The sequence below is a fragment of the Styela clava genome, chromosome 11 (assembly GCF_964204865.1).
Source record: "Styela clava chromosome 11, kaStyClav1.hap1.2, whole genome shotgun sequence".
Lineage (NCBI taxonomy): Eukaryota > Metazoa > Chordata > Ascidiacea > Stolidobranchia > Styelidae > Styela > Styela clava.
In genome coordinates, this window is record NC_135260.1 from 8,828,626 (window position 1) to 8,850,999 (window position 22,374).

The 22,374-nt window shown below is 35.3% G+C and overlaps 2 protein-coding genes across 2 annotated transcripts; one reads left to right on the forward strand and one right to left on the reverse strand.

Annotated features, from left to right (window-relative positions):
• Window positions 1–5,302: 5,302 nt before the first annotated feature.
• Window positions 5,303–17,834, reverse strand: LOC120347198 (uncharacterized). The gene is made up of 19 exons (XM_078118022.1): window positions 17,649–17,834; window positions 17,071–17,241; window positions 16,908–16,933; window positions 16,658–16,773; window positions 15,999–16,150; window positions 15,544–15,695; window positions 15,307–15,398; window positions 14,988–15,146; window positions 14,508–14,577; window positions 12,811–12,883; window positions 10,425–10,592; window positions 9,905–10,056; window positions 9,503–9,618; window positions 8,795–8,937; window positions 8,132–8,283; window positions 7,912–8,003; window positions 7,626–7,784; window positions 7,144–7,213; window positions 5,303–6,726 (listed from the first exon to the last, which is right to left on the reverse strand). Exons 1-19 carry the CDS (start codon window positions 17,783–17,785, stop codon window positions 6,608–6,610), a joined length of 2,319 nt encoding a protein of 772 aa, XP_077974148.1. The 5' UTR covers window positions 17,786–17,834; the 3' UTR covers window positions 5,303–6,607.
• A 1,950-nt stretch (window positions 17,835–19,784) lies between these two features.
• Window positions 19,785–22,207, forward strand: LOC144429810 (uncharacterized). Its single transcript, XM_078118023.1, has 3 exons — window positions 19,785–20,078; window positions 21,576–21,744; window positions 22,117–22,207. Exons 1-3 carry the CDS (start codon window positions 19,835–19,837, stop codon window positions 22,205–22,207), a joined length of 504 nt encoding a protein of 167 aa, XP_077974149.1. The 5' UTR covers window positions 19,785–19,834.
• The last annotated feature ends 167 nt before the right edge of the window (window positions 22,208–22,374 follow it).

Below are 22,374 nucleotides of genomic sequence, written 5' to 3' on the forward strand. Positions count from 1 at the left end.
GCTTTTGTAACACCGTAAATAAAATTACGTTCATAAAATATAACTTTTTACGTCACACTTACATGGCTCTCCAGTCCAGGTGGGCAAAATGTTTGGCCCCTGACTCAAAAACCTTGCCCACCCCTGCATTAACTACTCAAGCCATATTGTACTGCAAACTGTATCAACTTGTATACAATACTGGGAATCTGATGATACTGATGTTAGCAACTCCACGAACTAAACGACCGCATACGTGATGCAAACAAACTGAATTGTTGTCACGAGGCAGTCGTTATGTGCGAAAAAAGCAAATTGTGAAACTGTTTGAATGAATTTTCATGTGTAAATTACAAATTAAAATACGAAATAGTCGAAGCCAAATGCATTGAATAAACACCAAAATCATTTTGTGAACTATTAAACGTATCAACCACCGATTTAATGTGGGGTTGATAATAGTTTTATGCAATAAAAATACCGCCCATTGTATATTTTTTTCACGCGCGATCTGAACAACGTCCTTCGTAAAACAAGTTCAATAACGGGTCACGCTGATTATAAAAAAAATGTGAAATAACCCAATTAAGGAACCTAATTGGTTGGGAAACACGTCGGAGTAGGTGAATTTTTGTTTCTAAATTCCGATCGAGGTGCTTTCATTGCCATATTATTCAATACTACTATATACTGTCACCAAGCAATACGGCTGCACGTCGATAACCAGTCAAATATGTTGCACTGAGGAGACATACGACCATGAGTAACAGCGTGAGATGTATGTAAAGTGAAGAAACGTAAAATACGCTGACGAAAAAAAAAGAATATTCGGCTCCTAAATTATTCGTAGTTAGATTAAATTGTAATATGAAGGTTCTTACATTTATAATTTGGCGAAACTATGTTACCATGGTTAAGGAACACAAGGGAGCAATGCTCAAATTTATGGACACGCAGGCCAATTCCCCAAACTCATATATATGCGGTAACCTACTAATACCTGTATCGGGATACCGTGGTGGTACATGATCTGTCATTGTTTTTTTTTAGGTCCTGTGACAATGATCCATTTTTCTTGATTGTGTTTAAACATCAATTGAAATATCATATGATCTGAGTCACTTGTATTACCAGATCAGGTACCGCAGTCAAACATTTCCCATGAAAACGTCCCAACATCATATGCTTTAACTTACCAGCACCTGAATCGTGGTACAAATAACGGTACAGGGTAATGATCTATTCTTCTCCATCCAATTTCAACGTGAATTGAAATACCAAGTGATCCAAGTCATTTCTCCATTACGTTGCCAGGCAAACAAAAAAGAATTCGATTCCCCGATAATCATATGCGGTACGGTAGCGTGTCGACTAAAATCAAAAACAACGCATTGCTACTCTCAAAGCCTAAATACACAATATTAAACCTTCTAAACATGTACAGACAGATTCACTATTCGGGAAAATATCCGTCCGATAAATAAATTTGATTACTTTTCTTATTCTATATCTTATTCTAAGTGAGACTTCTGCTGCTGCATTATCGCTGATAAAGATTTTGCATTGGGTCTATATTTCGTAACAAAGAAATACACGAACTATTGGTTTCATATTTCAAGCTACTCCTATTACAAAACTCATTAAAGTTCCTAACTGAGAACAGAGATTTACAAGCATATGTAGATGAAAACATGGAAAGTAATGCTGTTGCAAAGTTTTTCAGACACGAGAAATTTTCGGAAATGGCATCCCAATTACGCAATAGTTTGTTTTCTGCACTTCTCTCTCGGATTCCCTTCCCTGATCGCTTATATTTCGTCTAAATCAATTTATAAGGTAACTCTAACCATCACGAGCTGTGCAACTTCATAAAACTACCTGAAATGAAAAAAAGCGTGGCACAGACGAACTATATTAAGAATATTCTATTCAATTGAATAGAATAGTCATATTTATTCCAGCTACAGTATCCTTGCAGTATACGCATACGGATCCACTAGCATAAAGGCATAGAGAAAAGATAGGAAGTTAGTCTCGCGCAAGCCAACTCAAATTTATATTAAGAATGTTGCTAAATGAATGCTGCGCTTTTTTCGACAAAGTTTTTCGATATTCTCACTCATTTGTTACGTCACAATTAGGGCTGGGAATGGTTAACCGGTTAATCCTAATTTTTCATAATCCAAGGCTTTTATCTTCAGCCATTTTTCATAGCTATACTAATGCAGTTAAACTAAGCTTTGGCCTACAATTATTGATTCAAATGTTTACAAAGGGGAATTGAGATTACAAGATCTGAAATTGGTGAGATAATCTAAATCGGCAATGATTATTAGAGATAATTTCATTCTTTCAGTTAGTTAGCCCATAGCGTAATACTAAATGATTCCTAGTGTATAATCATTGAATCAAAGACGACGGCGTAAACAAATGGAGGCGAACGAGAACAATGAAATGTTCAAGTTAGAACAAGTAAGAAACCTAAAACCGTATTCAAATTTACGCTTTGGATATATTCCATATATACGAATTGCCCTATTCTTGCTTTTAGCTTGTGTTAGCTTTTATTCAACCCATATAGTGGGTTAGTTATAATTAGCATCTGACCCTCTATTAGGCTCTAAGGCCTAGAAATGCCTTTGTTGCCAAATCTTTCAATCGCCATTTTAAATCAACATTCAGAATTCACGCAATCGTAAATTTGCTAGGTTTATCTATCTAATACTAAAATACCACGAACGCCGAGAACCGAGAAGCATGAGAAACTCAGTTATTATTTTAATAAATATCTGCATCTCGGTTACCGTTCACTTTAAACAGGTACGGTGATAAGGAAGATCAAATCCAAGGCAGAGGATAAAACTCAGAATAAAATTAATTTGGTTTTGAAACCAGCCCTTAATGTATTCAACAGCTGTCGCTGATGTAAACGTGAGTCGTGAGGGTATACTAGAAAAATGAAATTTTGATATCCGGTACCATCAACTTACCATCCGAATACCAACTTTAGGATATCGCCGCCGAAACGATCGCGGTGACAAAGACAATCAGCGATTATGATGGAATTAACCATTAACCAGTAATAAAACGCTTTATTGCCGACTTTTCATTCAATGTTTCTATCAATTTACAAATGGAGTATCGACCTCCGACGTTCTGGATCCCTGTTACGTATTAAAATATATTCATTATTTGACTATTCGGTATTCGTTAACTGAGATTGTGTTCCATCCAGATTGTTTCATTTTTAGGCCTATTCCTTGCCAACATCCCCAGTCAGAGTAGTGTGACGACCCTCATTTTATCTTTTAAATGAAGTCATGTGATAATATTGCTATATTTTGTATTTTTAACATTGAAGACACTGTCGATCTGTCCTTTGGTGTCCTGTCAGCGTATGCTGTGGTTTGCAGCAGTAGTACAGTGTGGTTGTTTTTGGTTGGTTGTCTGGGTGTTTTGTGTCTGTAGGAGTGCCTCTGGTCTCCGGTGGGTAATCAGAGATGTTTGTTATGACTTAAAGTTGTTTGGAATGCATTTCCATCCCTTTGTAGGTTGAATCTACATGGGAATGATTGTATGAATATATATATATAGCTAGACTGCAGCAGCCAAAGGGTGGTTCGCATAAGTAATAGTCAGACATGGCTTTCTAAATTATTCAAGTCCACGTGCACCTATTTCATAACCCAATCTTCACCATCGATGTCACTGATAACTAAGGATGCTAAGTATGAGTACTTACAAGTATTCGATTCTTATCCGATTCCTAAATTTTCGATTCCGATTCTCGATTACCTGACATAGCTTACCGAGAAAACATACCCACCTAAACAATACTAACAAATCAAACAAGTGAGCGATGTTCAAATATATAAACACGAAAGCATAAACTAAATAGTATGGGTTTGAAAACCACTGAAAATTTCCTAGCAATTGGTGCAGTAGATAATGATGAAAGATATTTTTTAATACCAAAAACAAAAAAATGAATTTTAACGAAAAATATAATAGCAAAACGATTCGAATGTCCACTTTGTGTCAAATAATTTATGTCATAGTAAAAAGTTCAATTCGTTCACATGTCTTCCTGTAAGCTCGATCGGAATTTGGATACGGAAAGCTCCTCTGATCTAAATGCTCTTTCTGATGCAGCGGATGTTGCTGGGATACAGAGGTAGTTTTGTATACAAACTGCAATGATCGGATACGTTTTTGTTTTGTTGCCATCATTGCAACTTTTTTGTGGGTCGCAGATATGACAAGAGTTCTGTCATTCAAATATTTTGAAATCTCAGCTGAAGCCTCCACCTCTCTGGTCAATTCATCAATGTCACCGCTAATCACTTCAGAGCTACCCATACTATCACTGATCAGATTTTTAATACATGCTTAATTATTTCTATGAAAGATTTCTTTTGCTATTTTGGTCTGTTGGACTGCAGACTGTTCCATCTCTGAGATGTAAAATTTTCTACTTCAAACTGCAACAAGTTTTTTTACTATTCTTGATGCTTCTTGCTCCAAGTAAATGGGAGTAATGAACGCAATTAATGAGAGAAAATATACGGAAATGGTCTAAATGTGGCATGTGCCCTCAACCCGCGCAAACGAGCGAAAAGGACATTGTAGAAATATAGTTAAGATTTCGGCGCAAACGAGCGAGAAGGACATTGTAGAAATATAGTTAAGATTTCGGCGCTGTAGCAATTCCACATATCAGTTTAGACATATATGTGAAGAACTTGTTACAGAACATTATACATTGTTTGCAATTCAAATTTTAACCCTAGGAATCGATTCCAATGCACCGAAATCGATTCCACAAAGAATCGATTCTGGAATCGAATCCAAAGTCGATTCCTCCATCCCTACTGATAACCCGACAAGAAGCCATAGCATGGCTTAATTAAACATATATTTTTACAATCTTCACTACTACAGCGTGCTATGCTGATGATTTACATTACAAGCATTGTTTTAATTATTAATATGAAGTATGGTGCCTTTTGCAGTTCAGCATGAACCACTCTTCAATTTTGCTTTTGATTTTCTTCGAATAAAATTAATAGAAATGTTGTTCTGAATAAATCGTGAATTATTAGTTTCTATCGGCGATAAAGCTATTTGTAACCTTCAAAAACTGACATGGGCAAACTACGGCCCGCGGGCTAAATCCGGCCCGTTGGGTAATTCAATCTGGCCCGCCTGATGCTGTCACAACCAAACCAAATTTTGATGTTTTACCTAAAATATACCTCTATTACCCTATACCTTTTTTGAAATTGCGATTAAATTTAGTTTCGGCAAGTGGCTAATTGTTTTCCAGTTTGCTTTTGTATCACTGTAAATATTGTTCCTAAAATTAAGTTTTACGTCACACTTACATGGCTCGACAGTCTAGATGAGCAAAATTTCTGACCCCCAGTCCAAAAACCACACCTACCCCTGTTCAAAAATGTGTTGTTTTTGACTGACCATCTGCACTGAAATATACGTCACTTTCTGGATATTCAGATACAATTGTATTCAAGTTGGGAATTAAAGTGTCTCACAATTCAAAATTAGGGGAATTTAAAATGGAAGAATCACTGCAAAAGTGAAGTCTTTCCTAATTTTAATCGAGGTTGTGGGGGACCAGAGCTGGCTATCGAGCTAGGTTGTAATCGAAAAAAAAACGTAATTTTTATCTACCGAACTACTGTTATTGTTTGTGAGTAGGGTTTTGCCGAATTATATAACTAAAATATCTAACTAGAGATAGAAATTGTATTGTAGAGCCATCCGACCACAGACGGGACGATATGAAAGTGTCACTGTCCTGAAAAATAGTTTGGGGAAATTTGGAGGTGATTTATAGTCACACACGTGGTTACAATGTGAAGTGGCAAGAGTGTGCAGTGATAAGGAAAACCACTCTCAGGTACAGTAAATCAAGTTGACACTGTACTGTTTGTACACACACACATATATATATATTATATATAAATAATGAAAAAATACAACGGTAGTCTATCACTTCATCAGCAAATCAGCTTCTACAATTGCAGGTTATCTAAAAAATATATATGCACAACAAGAATGTAGTACCGGAATGAATAGACAATAAATTCACATGAAACTGATTGTTGCCTAAGCAGGTGCACAGCATATGAATGGTCATTATTCAAGAAAATATCTGACATGTCAAGAGTGTAAGTAGGCTAAAAATTAACGAGTACAAATAGAGCAGAAAATAAGTGTGACGAAATAGTGCGAGTTTGAAAAAATATGAGTATCGGAATATCATGAATTAGTTGTAATTAGAGATGAACAGCACAAAATTCAACCTCCTTGAATCAATACCGGTGCCGGTACCCTCCATTGCTAGTATATATTAGAAATTAATAACTAGTATACTAACACAAAAGTTAATAATGTGCGGGTAGGCTGATCTTGTGTTGTATGAGTGTAAAATAACCATCAAATGCGATATGTAGACAATTATTGTGATATTTGTCAATCAGCTTGCAGGCCGATAATTTATAAATATCTGCAAGCTTCAGAATGGCGGTTTTGTTATATACTATGTTTAGATTCAAACGAGCAGAGGATTTTAACAGCCCTTTCCGTAGAAATTCTGTGGAATCAATCAATTCCAGAAGTTATGTTGCTTCAAATTAAACTCTTCATTCAACCTCTTCCGAAGCACAAAAGATTCATGAACGACTAAATTTGGAGTTGATTGTAGTTCTTTGATTGACGTTACACCTATTAATAAAAATATTTAGTTCCTACCTACAATGTGACATAATATCTATTTCTCTAGCACGAGCCAATACTATCGTTCTAATATGCTGCTTTCGCCAGCCTTCCGAATATTGGAAATTATCAATCATTGTAATATATTTGCTACAAAACGTCTGGTTTTATATATACTTCTGTGTTTTGATATAGTAGAAAGTTGGGATATACATAGCCCTTAACCATTTTTAGGCCTAATCGTGATTTTATTGTTCTAAAAATGCCTCCAATTGCCCCACATTTGTCTCACTTGTATGTGATGTGGGAAATGGTACACTACATACGGAGCAGGCAAGTGGTATATGACATTTTTGAGACACCTTGTTATTTCACAAGACTTTTTTACGGCAATAGCATACGGCATATCCCACCTATTCTACTTACCTAGTTGTTGCATAGTTAAAGTAAATTCATCTCTCAAAATTTCTAACACTCGTTGAGCTCCTGTCTTTCCCTGCATGTAATATATAAAATAAAAGATCTTAACATGTAATTCAGAGAAGTGATTTTTTTTAACTTTGATGATGTTTCCGGTGAATTGTTTATTGGTATTTAAAAACCTTTCATATAAAAAAAATTTCCAAATTGATAGTGCCGGAATTTGTTTGGATATTCGATATACGTAGATACGGTTAATGCAAGGCTATGGACATTATGTATAAACCTATGGAAGAGTCAGCAGCACCACTATGGGGTCAAACGGTTCATATAATTATGTTTCCTCAAGTGAGATATACTAAATATCGGACCTGAGAAAAGTTATGCACTACTCAAATGTGAATTTTTGAAATTTCCAATTAGGGTAATTTTAAGTTATATACCATCCAGGACCTAATTTGTAAACCAATAAATAGATGATATCATACATCACACGCTAGTCCCCAAAGTATTGGCCTTCCTACAAAAACAGCTTTAGCACCCAGAGCAATTGCTTTTGCGATGTCTGTTCCTTTGCGAATCCCACCATCCAAGTAAACATCACATCTACCATTCACTGCTTTCACTACTTCTGGTAGCGAATCAATCTAAAACAGAGTTTAAAAGGTGGTGATTCATCCTATGACTGGAATGTATATATCAACCATACCGGCGAACGACACATTCGAGGAAAAACTCATTTTACACAAACTTTATCAAGTAATGCATACTAACTGTTGAAAAAGTACCGTCAATCTGTCTTCCCCCGTGATTTGAAACAATAATCCCATAAACGTTGTGTTTGATTGCTTCAAGGGCCATTTCCTCTGAAAATGGACTGGAATTGTTAATATGTTCAAATAAAGCCACTACATAACCAGTTGTATGATGAAAGTATGTACACAGTATTTTTATAAAAAAAGTTCATTGGCTGCTGTGAAAGATGGTGGCTAACCTGTTAATATTCCTTTCACGACCACCGGTAACTTTGTAATGCTCTTCAGCCAATCCAAGGCATCCCATTGCGCACGGTCGTCGAACGATTTATCCACTATAAAAGGATCCTTTTTTCCGATTGCTTTCCATGATTCAGTCATGTTTATAGGTCTAAGAACAATTAAACTTAATTATTGAAATCCAATTCTTCGAATGTGAATATGGCTACTTTCGGCTCTGTGTTATTAATATTGGTCATCATATTGAATCAATCAATGGCTATTCACAACTACATTTTTTAGATCGGGATTATTGTAGTTTTCGTGCAAAAAACACCTTTTTTCTCAGTTAACCAATTTATCTTAAACGTCGATAGACGGATAAAATTTTATTTTTAAGATATTTCTGGGTGCCACAAACCGATACTTCACCCCCAATTCTTGCTGGTTTTTATTATTCACGGGCTCACCTTCGCATGGCATTCGGTAACGTTATTTTTAACATTCCTTATGACATTCGGTAGAATTATTTTAGCATTTGGCTACAGTTTTACTGACATTTTTGTGGCCCTTTTATTATTCAGCTTATCCCCCAGCTTTTATAAGTGAGGAGTGCTCGCTTTTTGTCCGAATCCGAGATCAGATCGACTTATAACAGCAAAGATTACACCAACATAATTTACTGTAGATGTGATGTGACAGCATGTCTTCCGTCCGGTGTTCTATATATTCTTTTTCCAAGTACTGATTGATCAATTGTCACTACGAATCCTGTGAATCCACATTTCTCAGCTCGATTGACCAAGTGTTCGACCATTTCACGGTGCTTAAAAAATGAAATGAAGTTTTGAAGAAGTTGAATTATTATATATATTATGTTCTACAAATCATGTATGTGCTGTTTAATTTTATAGTTATTACTTATCGATCTTGATCGGTAAGTATGTTGATAGGTATTTGTCTGTATGTCTGTGTGTTAGATGCACACGATATCTCACGAAAGCGAGGTTCAATCTGCTCCAAATTTTGCATGTGCATTCATCTTAGCTCGGACCTATTGATTTTGGATGGATTATGTCATATAATTAGCGAGTTATTAATTGATTAGTGATGGGACACACGGTGTCACTATGGAGTAAGACCACTGTATTGGGGGATCCCCTAGCCTTCGATCGATAAGTCTTCGGTGTCCAGCCGAATTCTAGTTTTGATATGGGTTGTCAAAAACTGGTATCAGCTGGTTACTCCTGACTGGTACTCTTCTTCTTTCACTACTTATTTCGTCACCATTGGTCTGCTTCCAGTCTTTGTGATTGCATTATACTCAGTAGAGAACCCTATACTCGTATATTCAAACAATTAGCTTAAGAGGATGAAATATAATTACAAACTTTGAAAAATTGAAGATGGCACCATCGTAAACATCCCGGAACTTTTGTAGAAATATCTTCATACGTTTTAGTGCTCACTGAGCTCTGTATATATCCAGTGCAAACAGCCTCGGCAGCTGAAACGGAAAAAGCAGTTGAAACATTCGTCTAGAATACACTGGATTATATTATTGTGAGTGGTTATCGCTTATCGGGAAAGTTTATATTATTCAGAGGATAAATTTGGCTACTTTGTGAATTTTTAATAACAATCATATTTAGACATAAATACATATCAAAATTTTTATTTCAGAGAGAAATCGGGTATGCAGTTTACGTATCGTTAGGATAACATAGTGTGACATTTCTCATATAAAATACTGTTGCATTCTGTTGAATTTATTCTTCTGCTGCTGGCGTTACCTTGTGCTGTAGATATTTCTGCGTTGGGTGTTGCTAAATAATGAAAGGCAGTTGGTGCGATGCAAATAGGGAAAGGAATCTTTGATCCTAATACCATTGTTGAAGTATCAACTTCTGAAACGTCTTTCAAAAGACGAGGTCGAAATTTCCACCTGAACACACGCATTTTATTATTGGGTATCTTATCTTCAAAATGTCGTATGGCTCTTTTATTTTCTGAAATGTTGACAGAACGCCAGCCGTGCTGATAATGACGTTGTTGTGTATGTTAAAATATGTTTTATTTATCATAGCATACCAATTATTTTATTAAGACTTGAGTGTCCAAAACTAATTTGACATTCTTGTCTTGAACCCAAATTATCAAGGTTTTCGTGATTTTTAAAGACTTTTTGTTTTTCATTCATAAATTATTATCTCTACCGTGCTAAAGTGATACAGAAATTTTCTTTCATTACGATATTATTTGGGTGCTTAGGACCGCTAAATGTACAGTAAAAAATTGTAACACTCTACTAACTTTTTATATGCTTCACAATTTTCTTTGACTGTCTCATGTCCTACTGCACCTCCGTTATAAAATGCCAAATTGTCGGGGGGAATTTTTTGGGAAGCTAAATTTTCAAAGTCTTCTATGCATTTCAATTGCTCATACATACTGCGACAAATAACAAAATCAGTCCCAAATTAATTAAATAAAGCACACTGCAAGAACAGATTTTCAACTTTATTCTAGTTTGCTATAATGTATTTCCCACATCGTAAATTATCGCCCTCCAGTTAAAGTACACAGTAAAGTATTTTGCCAGATTAGCCTAGATTCGCTCGCTATTTAGAAAGTTTTTAGAAAATGCCCTCGTTTAGCAAATTGTACTAACTGCAACATTTTATATCGTGATATAGCCCATATTATGTATGTCAACGATTTTGGCCTACTTGTCGCGTGCATATAACAACGTGATTTGTAAATATCATACTGCATACTTTAATTTCAGTGGCTTTTATGGATAATCTTTGTTATTTTAGTAAGAATTCACTGTTATTCTTCAAATTAATAATGTTAAACAGAGTCAAACCGGTTAATTCAGAATTTCTCGGAATTATAAATCGTCATAACTTGTTTTTTACTGGACATAATCGAATTAAATATAGCCCCAAGCCATATGACAATGACTAATTGGTCTTAATATAATTTATCCAAGTTACACAATTGATTACATTTTCGTACATGCTAATTTACCATATAAGCCACTCATTATTCGATTAATTATTCAATTGATCGTAACGTAATGCGGTGGTACGTCGGTAAGGTGTATGACGGGCCTGGGGGATTGGTGGCGTTTAAGCTGATACCGTAAGCTTCTGGAATTCTGGTTACATACCAGTGACAATACTATTGTTTACTTTAGATACTGAAGCATAAAATAATTTTTGAAAGCAACGCAGTTTCGAAATCATTCACCAATCTTCCTGACTGACAATATCAAACAACTGGACATCATTTAACTGGGTATGAGAGCTTCCCACTCGATAAACACAATACCTGAAACTACAAAGCACTTCTTAGTCGCTTTTGTTTATTTTAAATGGAAGCAAAGATAACCAAGCTCCAATTTGTCTAATTGTACTCATAAGTTCTATATTTCGCCTTGGTGAAACCAAGTTGCAAATGCGGTATAGGATATATATTAGACTGGTTAGGTTATGAATTTAAAATCGATAAATAGAAGCTCACAATACTTTTTACAGTGCTGATCTTTGCTACATTTAAACCATTGGCCGCCCAAGCCATATTTAGGTCAGGGCTACTCAACTATTTTCACCAAAGGTCCGCACACAAAATTAAAAATAAATTACTGGGGTCCGGTCATGCCAAGAATATATTTTATACTATGCAAACGAAATTTCAAATGCATCGCTTGACAAAACACGAGAGCAATGCTCTATATCACGCTTCGGTGCCGATATGTAAATGCATTGTCTGACAAAACGCGAGAGCAATGCTCTAATGTAGGCTACTGCAAACTGTATCAGCTTGTAAACGGATAATCAATAATGCGATATTAGCAACTTTCCGGATATTAGCAACTTATTCATCATCCGGACGAACGGCCTTTATACAAGATTTAGTATGATATTATATAGACCAGTAGACAGCAGTTTACAAATATTTTCTGTATATAAATGATCATTATTCAATGAAATATCTGACTTGTCAAGAGTGTATGTAGGCTGAAAATTAACAAGTACGAACAGAGAAAAAAATGTAAATAAATGTGACGAAATGTAAAAGTTTTAAAATATTAGTAACGGAGATCATCAATCAGTTATAATTGGAGATGAACAGCACAAAACACAACCTCTGTGAATCAATACCGGTACTCTCCGTTGCTAGTATTAGAAATTACTAACTAGTACTAACTCAAAAGTTGATAATGTTTCACATTCATGATCTTTGAAAAGCTTCAAGAGGGTGGTTGTGGCCGGGGTAGTCACAGAATATATTTTCATAATTTTTTTTTTATAAACTCTGCTTTGAAGGCAGCTGATGAGGCCTGCTCTTTAACGCACTTGTCATATCGTTTCACATTTTTACTCTCTTGTATCCAAAACAAATTTGGATTGTAACAAACGTGGTAAAAAAAAAGAATGGCTGTAGGCTTATTTTGTGTTGTTCGATAAAATAACCATCAAATGCAATATGTAGACAATTATTGTCATATTTGTCCATCAGCTCACAGACCGATAATTTATAAATATCTGCAAGCTCCAGTACGATGGTTTGATATATACTATGTTAAGGTTCAAACGAGCGGAAAACCGATAAAGCATTTTAACAGCACTATTCCAGAGAAATGAAAAAATCTATGCCAGAAGTTATGTTGCTTCATATCTCTCCATTCTACTTGTTCCGAAGTACAAAAGACTCGTGGACGACTAAATTAGGAGTCGATTGTAGTTCTTTGATTGACGTTACACCTATTTAATAAAAACGATTAGTTGCTAGCTATAACGTGACATTATAATATTTAATAAAGTCTTCCACATCCCAATACTATCGTTTAAATAAGCCACTTTTGTCCGCCCTCCAGTGCAACTATTGGAAATTATCGGTCACTGTAGTATATTTGCTTCAAAACGTCTGATTTTATATATATATATATATATACCTATGTGTGTCCGTCTAGTACAGGGGTGGGCAATTACTTTCATGAGTGGGCCGGATGCGGAAAATAGACTTGATTACTGGGCTGGATGATCAAAAGCCGCATATTAGCAACTAACTAGACACGATGATTAATGGGACGGTATTACATAGGATGGCAAATTGCGGCAGCTGCACAGAAAAGGTTGATAGAAAAAGAAGCTTAAGAGCCATGCTAACGTTTATATTGAAGACAACACAACGTAACAATTGAGGTGATTATGAATGAAGTTATTCGACAAATTCAGAGGCTGTACAGCATTCAGAGAGTAAATGATACACCATTCGCATCGTTTACGAAATAGTTTACTGTAACCTGGGATTTCAAAGTAGCGAGGGGTAGGTTTGTCAAGTCATTGTGCCTCACAGAACGCAAGTCTATGAGTCAATCGCCTTCCCGTTTCACTGATCGCGTTTCAGAGATTTGATTTGACCCCTTTTCCACCAAATATGATGTTATAAATAAAAAAAACAATCAACAGTTCTACTTCGTCAAAAATGAAAGATGACTGACTTGCGCAAACTATATTTTTTATACATTTACGGGGGAAACAGGCGTCGCGATTACGCAATTCGTTAACGACCTTTTAAGGCGTAATGATTTTTCTGTTGCGCAAAATATCCATGTCCATGGCCGATACGAGCATTAAAATGATCTCGCCATATTATTTTCAACGTGGATCGCCGTTGCGCCGAGTTACAATAAATGAAAGTATTACTATTCTTAAATACAACAATCTGCGTACGCAAAAATCCTCGGTATACTGCCTGATTATAATAGGAATGGATTTAAATTTGTCTTGGTTTTTAAGATATCACCGTCTGCAAAATCCCAATGTCGGCCAATAATCCTATAAAGAACATGTGTTGAGGCATTCACGTGTGCACGAAATATCAGGAGCTAGAGTTTTGGAATGACAAAAATAATTCGGATATTCTGATGATTTTGCACATTATATTCAGGTGCTTATAAAACGTGAGGAATTACGGTGTTTACTTTAGCCGACGATCTTTTATCGACATTTTCAATGGGATTCCAATTCATATCATCGTATTCATCATGTCATCATATTTTTAGCAGAAATTTATAGTTATAAAAACTATGGTCATATTTTAACAGGCACAAGTGGGCCGGATGAAACACTGCGGTGGGCCGTAATTTGCCCACCCCTGGTCTAGTAGGAAGTTGAGCCTTACATAGCCTGTAACCATTTTAAGTCCAACTTGTGAATTTTCACGGTCTGAAAAATCGTGTCACCCACTTGTCGCATGTTTGGTGTGTGACACATGGGACAAATTACACATGCGGGGCAGGCAAGTGATGTACAACATTTTCGAGACACATCTTGTTGTCATACCTCAAAACTATTAACGCCATATCGCACCCTTTCTACATACCGAGTTGTTGCATAGTTGAAGTAAATTCATCTCTTAAAATTTCCAACACTCGCTGTGCTCCTGTCTTTCCCTGCATGTAATATATAAAATAAAAGATCTTTACTTGTATTTCGGAGAACTGAGTTTTCAACGTTGGAGATGCTTCCGATGAATTGTTTATTGGTATTTAAAAACCTTTTATATTGTTGATGAACATTTATTCTGAATTGATAGTGCGCGAATTTGTTTGAATAATTAAATTCGTTTTACGTAGATTATGATTATAGGTCATAGACATTATGTATAAATATATGAAAGAGTTGGCAGCACTACTAGCGCGTTAAGAGGTCCTAATAAATATGTTTTTTAAGTAAGACGATAAATATCATTTGACCTGAAAACAGTCATGGAATAATCAAGTGTGAATTTGAATTTGGGCAATTTTAAGCTATACTACAGTCAAGACTTGATTTGTAAACCAATAAATAGATGATATCATACATCACACGCTAGTCCCCAAATTATTGGCCTTCCTACAAAAACAGCTTTAGCACCCAAAGCAATTGCTTTTGCGACGTCTGTTCCTTTACGAATTCCACCATCCAAGTAAACATCACATCTACCATTCACTGCTTTCACTACTTCTGGTAGCGAATCAATCTAAAACAGAGTTTAAAACAATATAATCCATACACGACTAGGCTGGTGGGAATGCATACTATGACTCAAATATATATATCAACCATACCGGGAACGACACATTCGATGAAAAACTCATTTTTCACAAACTGACAAACTTTATCAAGTAATGCATACTTACTGTTGAAAAAGTACTGTCTATCTGCCTTCCTCCGTGATTTGAAACAATTATTCCATGAACGTTGTGTTTGAGTGCTTCAAGGGCCATTTCCTCTGAAGATCGACGAAGATTCATAATATGTTCATGAAAAAGAACAAAAACCTCCGCCCAACACGTAACCAGTTTTACGATAGAAGTATGTATACAATATTTTTAATAAAAAACGTTCATTGGTCGCTGTGAAATATGATGGCTAACCTGTTAATATTCCTTTGACGACCACCGGTAACTTTGTAATGCTCTTTAGCCAGTCCAAGGAATCCCATCGCGCACTACCATTTAAACAGCCATCCATTATCAGAGGTTCCTGCCTTCCGATTGCTTTCCATGATTCAGTCAAGTTTATAAGTCTGAGAGCAATTAATTTTAGTTTTTTATAAACAAACGCTCAAGTTGTATTATTGCTGTTGTTCCCCCCAAAAGAGAAGAATCTGAGCGTAATCCCGATCCTTCAAGGGCAGTAATGACTACTTTTCAACATTTTTTTGAACATTTCACTTGACATTTGGTATAATTCATTTAATATTCGGCTTCAATTTTGTTGACATTGCTATGGCTCTACTATTCATTCGATCTTCGTGCCTATATATTTGATCATTGCCTTCTTGTTTTCCGAGATCGGCTCGACTTGTAACAGCGGAAATTACACTAACCCAATTTTGTGTAGATGTGATGTGTCAGCATGTTTTCCGTCAGGTGTTCTGTTTATCCTCTTTCCAAGTACTGGTTGATCAATTGTTACTACGAATCCTGTGAATCCACATTTCTCAGCTCGTTTGACCAAGTGTTCGACCATTTCACGGTGCTTAAACAAAATAATGGCATAGAAAATATTACTCATCTTTTTGTCTTTATATTAAATATAGTAGTTATAAAATTAAGAGATCTCAAATTAAGAAAGAAAATAAAGTTTTGAAGAATTTCAATTATTATATACAGTATAATATAGCCTATATGTTTTGTTTTATCATGTCTACATATGAATTGTTGTCACCACTCAGCAACCGATGATCTTTTTGGTTCCTTGTCTACCTACAATGCAATAATTTTATAGTTATTTTGACATTGATTATTTGCCAACATCTATGATTCAGAGTAACCCAGAGTTTACATAACTCAAAAAGGTAATACGAAACTCTGACATCGAAGTATCAGCTAGGTGCTTCTGACTGGTATTCGAGTCAGCTACCTAAACTATTCTTCTCAGACCATTCTTGACACCATTGTTCTGCTTCAGGTCTTTGTGATTGCATTATACTCAATAGCCTATATTTCCAAAATTGGCCAAAGCGTATGAAATAAAATTACAAACCTTGAGAAATTGAAGATGGCACCATCGCAAACATCCCGGAACTTTCGTAGAAATCTCTTCATACGTTCTAGTGCTCACTAAGCTCTGTACATATCCAGTGCGAACAGCTTCGGCAGCTGGAACGGAAAAAGTATTTAAAAACGGAAAAGTAGTAAAATTCATCAGATTATGTTACTTTGAGCGGTTATCGGGAAAGCTTATGTTATTTAGAGGACAAGTTTTGCTACTTTGTGTTTTTTTCATTAACTACATAACATTACATAATATGTAAATATACTAGTGATATATAAAATTTTTATATATGTCAAAGTTTTTTTTTCAGAGATAAATCAGGTATGTGGTTTTAAATATCGTTAGGATAGCATAGTTTGACGTTTCTCCTATAAAATACTGCAGCATTCTGCTGGCGCTACCTGGCCTTCCTGGCGCTACCTTGTGCTGTAGAAATTTCTGCGTCGGCTGTTGCTAAACAATGGAAGGCTGTTGGTGCAATGCAAATAGGGGAAGGAATCTTTGATCCTAATACCGTCGTTGAAGTATCCACTTCTGAGACGTCACGCAAAAGACGGGGTCGAAATTTCCACCTGAACACACGTATTTTACTATTGGTTTTCTTATCCTCAAAATGTCGTATGACTCTTATTTTAAATAAAAAAATGTTGTGGGAACGCCTGCCGTGTTGATAATGACGTTATTGATTTGCTCGTTGGTATCATTTTTTTATCAAAGCAAATTATTTCATCAGGACTTGAGTGTTCTAAATTAATTCGACATTCTTGTCGTGAGCCTAAATTATTTAAGTTTTCATGATTTCAGAGACCTATTTTTTGTATCAGCGTATTTTCCAATTTAACGATTCAGCATCATATTTTCCGAATATTCATAAATTATTATGTCCATCGTGCTAAAGTGAAATTTTCTTAGTTACAATATTATTTTTGTGCATATGGCCGCTAAATATACAGGAAAAAAATTGTAAAACTTTACTAACTTTTTATATGCTTCACAATTTTCTTTGACTGTTTCATGTCCTACTGCACCTCCATTATAAAATGCCAAATTTTCGGGGGGAATTTTTTGGGAAGCTAACTTTGCAAAGTCTTCTACGCATTTTAATTGCTCATACATAATGTGATAAATAACAAAATTAACTGCAAATTAATGACATAAAGCACACTGCAAAAAGATTTTCAACTTTATTCTCGTTGCCTATAATATATATTGCCCACATCCACATTGTAAATTATCGCTCTGTAGTTTACAGTCTACAGTCCTAGTATTTGGCTGGATTAGCCTATATTCACTCGCTGTATGTCGCCATCGGGACATGAGACAAAGGAAATTAGAGTTGACGTTCTTGAAAAAGGCCCTCGTTTAACAAATTGCTGCGTTCTGCAAAATATAACAGATACACAATTGTTTATATATATAACCTATATTGACCCCCGATTTGTTTAAATTGTACTCATAAATTCTATATTTCGCCTTGACAAAACCAAGTTGCAAGTGCAGTATAGGCTATATTATACTGGTTAGGGTATATATTTTGATCAGTAAATGAAAGCTCACAATATTTTTACAGCGCTGATCTTTGCTACACCTAAACAAACCATTAACCGCTCAAGCCATATTGTACTCCAAACTGTCAGCTTGTACACGGGTTATCAATACTGTGACGTTAGCAACTTCACGAACTTGATGACGACTCAATGCGTGACGCAGACAAAATGAATTGTTGATATATATACACTAGACTAGAGCAATCATTATGTGCAAAAAAAATTTTCATGTGTGAATATTAAAATAGTTGGAGCCAAAATGCATTGAAAAAACACCAAAAGCATTTTGTGGACTATTGTAACAACCACCGATTTAAAGAAAGTTGATATTAGTTTAATACAATAACAATACCGTCCATTGTAGGCCTATAATTTCTGACCCTCCGCCAAAGAATTCTTCCGCCAAATACGTTCAATCACGGGTCACGCTCAATACAAAAAATTGTGAAAGAACATAATTGGTCGGAAAACAAGTCGAAGTAGGTGCATTTTTGTTTCGAAATTTCAATCAAGGGGCTTTCATTTCCATATTATTCAGAACTACTATATCCTGCATACGGGCAATACGGTCGCACGTCGATAACCAGTCAAAAAGGTTGCATTGCATCAGTAACAGTGTGAAGTGTATAAAGAAACGTAAAATTCACTGACGTAAAGTAGAATATTTGACTTGTAAATTATTCGCATTCAATATTACATTGTGCTTAAATCAGAGGTCACATTTATAACTTGGAAACTACAAGCTATAGTGTCATGGCTAGAACATAGGAAAATGCTTCAGAAAATGTTGTAAACACGATCGGGGTTTCAGGGTTAGGTTTCAAGCTACAAATCAGCAACAAATATTTTTTAACAAAAATTTAAAAGTTTGTCCGATGCATGATTAAAAATTTGCAGAATGAATCTTGCATGATGCCAATGACGTTCATCTTCTTTTCAACAGTTTGTTTATTGCAGTTGTTGGTTTTACTTTTAGAACTTCAGATAGGCAGGCCAGTGGTCTAAACTTTGAGCTTTCTCGGTTTGTTCCGAAAAGTAATAGGGCTTCAATATATTCCCGTCAAAGTAGTGACTTAGGTATGTCCGATTTAACAGCTTTGTGATTGTGAACAGTTTCAACCATACTATTGAAAACTTATATATATATGGGGCGAGACGGTTACAATCAATCAATTTTCACATGATTTTGTGAACGAATAATACAACAATGCTTCGTAAATACTAAAAAGGAAATTATCTTTAACCACTCCTTGTATGAGTGGATGCAAAGACTGTCGAATTGTGGAAAATATAATAATGCTCGTGTTCTAGAATATAACGGTATTGCACATTATCGTTAAGCGACTCTGGAATTATTATATTGAGGGGTTCAAAACATGAATTATTTTTGTTGGTTTGAGAAGCGAGACAAAGATTCAAGTTTGACACCGAATATTTTTGTGATACTGTTCAGCCATCAGTAATGTCCTATTTTAATAAAATATATATTTATATTTTATAAAAATCTTTTGTTTCATTTTTACAGAACCAGGCTGCTGAACTAACTATATACTGTATATTTCAAAAAATGAGATCATTTATAGCTTTGTTACTCATATGCGACATAAACGCTCAGAATATGAATAACTCTGTAGTTTTCAGTACAAAATGTGAAACTTGTGAGGTATCATGCAATACAGGGGAAGAGCCGGACTTATTCGTAAATAAGAGCGTTGAAATATGTTTGGGTCCAAATGGGAAAAGGGGTCGAGAGGGACCAATTGGAGAAGCTGGTGAACCTGGGCCTCCTGGAGAATCGTGTGGCTGCGAGAAATACGATGAATTATGGACGAAAGCTCAATTTCTGAGAAAAATGTTGTTTGGTACGTTGTGAATATTTTTACTTCGTGTTACATAAAGTGTAAAATGTACATCAATTCTACAGCAACACGTCTAAAATACGTATTACATATATCTAATTTATATTTTAGCGACGGATTCAGTATTTGAGTTATAATGAGAATATTATTGATATACATGTAAAGTACAATATCGTCTCGCTAATACCCGAATTGCGTAAGTCATTTTTGGCGATTTTGAGTTTTTTATAAAATAGGTATTTATGTAATGCTGCGCACCTGTCTGTTAACTCAGATTTTATTTTAGGAATTCCGAAACCCATAAAAATGGAGATTTAGTATGACATGCACATTTGTGAAATTGTTTCGTCATAATGAATTATCCTTGTTACCGCAGTACTGTTGTGACGTCACAAAGGCAAAATACCCTCTGCGAAGTATTTTCGAGTTTTTCCATCTCGGATTCTAGCTTAGCGCGTATTAATTTGAATTTTTACTACAGTATAGGAAGACGTACACTTGTGATATTCACTGTCCGAGTCAAATTTACCTTGGTTGGCTTTTATATTGGGTGCATTGCTGTTTTATTCTTTATATTTAATCTTAGACCTATTTCGGTGGGTGTGCAGAACGTGTTATATTGAGGAAATATATATTTTTAAACATAAAAAATGATGTAATTGAAACTGATTAGCTATTTTGGGGATTAGACATTGTAGATACTGAGAATTACATTCGTTTTTGGAATGTTTAGTTTTCAGGACTGGTGCATATAGTGAAGTTGCAAAATTGCGTATGTCACCAAGTCAAAGACACATTTCTGCCTAAGTCACAGTGCGCCATTATGACGTCACTTAACTGCGTCATACAAATTAACTTAAATCCGGCTACGATCAAAAAATTGAACCATGGCAAATTATTGACTCTCAATTGCAACACAAAATCATTAGGAAGTTTTTTACGTTTTTCTCAAAACTGCTAAAAATGACTTACGCAATTCGGTTATTAGCGTGACGATATTGTAAAATATAATACTAAAATACTTGATTGAGAGCTCTTGTGCGGTCACTGTCAGTTTGTTCCTAGAATTTTTCATGCCAAGTTTTTCCAGGTACTTATAAATAGTATATGAAATTTCTCACCATATTCCTGATGCTATTGGCACGAACTACTTCTAATTGTGTCACCATATCCACTATTGTGCTTCCTATAGTTGGCATGTTACCAGCGATAGTTCATGACTTCCTCTGGAGTGAATTTCTATTACACAGAATGACTGTATCGATAATTTTCATATAATTCTTAGTTCCAAACAAAGACACTCAAAGTATCTCTGGAATAGAACTAATATAATGCAAGTCAAATGATTGGTGGAATAACTGTGTTGTCAATGTGAGCTAGAATCTTTGAGTGGAAGCCCCATAGCCATCTTCGACTAGCAAGCAATAAATTGAGTAGTTTTTTACCGCAATAAATTTAGTAATTAGCGAGTAAGGTTGACGCAGTATAGACATTTTTCAGCATTTAAAGAAAACGCCAAGTTGGATTTTCTTGTCTGGAAAAAAGCAAGCAACGGTTTGTGGTATCGTTTATTTGAAGACACCGCTACTTGGACACAAGCAAAAGCAAATTGCGAAGCACAAAATGCAAGATTACCATCATCAGGAATGAGAACAAAATCAATTAGAAAGTAATTTAATACTGATATTGCATTTCTATTGGGCCTTTTCTAATATATATATATATTCCTTCTGTGTGGAATGCGAAGAATGTTGCCAAATTCTACTCGAAGAGCAGTTAAAATGGGTTTTATATAATATTACAACTTTATGATTAGAATATTAACAAGTTGGGTGAGTGTGAATTTAATTTCAAAATATTTTCTAATCTTAGTGAATTTGATTTGATATCTAATTGCAGTATGCAAACATACTACCTGCATTGTGCAATCGATTAGGACAGTGCCAGATACATGTCTCGTCATGTTGCCTTTCTAAGCATACCATATATACTAAACATCATCCTCATAGTTCTTTGTTAATTCGTGGATTTTTTCTTCCAGAGAAGTTTTTGGTGGCATTCCAAACTCGATTGGTAATCTTTGGCTCGGATATAACGATATTGCTGGAGAAATAGTAAACCTGCACTACTAATATCATTTTACAACAAGAATTACATAGATTTACGGCATTAAAACACTATAATAATAACCTAATATACAGAGGAATATCTACACTGCCGGCAGTCTGACAAACCAGCTACAAGAGAAAGTTACACAGTTGTTCACTAGTGACTCAAGTGGTAAGAATAAATATGGGCG

Excerpts from the sequence above, each read along its gene's own strand:
- LOC120347198 (XM_078118022.1), bottom strand. The coding sequence starts at position 17,785 with ATGTATGAGCAATTAAAATGCGTAGAAGACTTTGCAAAGTTAGCTTCC. Across the intron at positions 16,774-16,907 it reads TACATATTATGTAATGTTAT|CTGCCGAAGCTGTTCGCACT; the intron begins GTAGTTAATGAA and ends TTTCCGTTCCAG. Across the intron at positions 15,696-15,998 it reads TCACATCTACACAAAATTGG|ACTTATAAACTTGACTGAAT; the intron begins GTTAGTGTAATT and ends AATTGCTCTCAG.
- LOC144429810 (XM_078118023.1), top strand. The coding sequence starts at position 19,835 with ATGAATAACTCTGTAGTTTTCAGTACAAAATGTGAAACTTGTGAGGTA. Across the intron at positions 20,079-21,575 it reads TCTGAGAAAAATGTTGTTTG|CATTTAAAGAAAACGCCAAG; the intron begins GTACGTTGTGAA and ends GACATTTTTCAG. Across the intron at positions 21,745-22,116 it reads AGAACAAAATCAATTAGAAA|AGAAGTTTTTGGTGGCATTC; the intron begins GTAATTTAATAC and ends TTTTTCTTCCAG.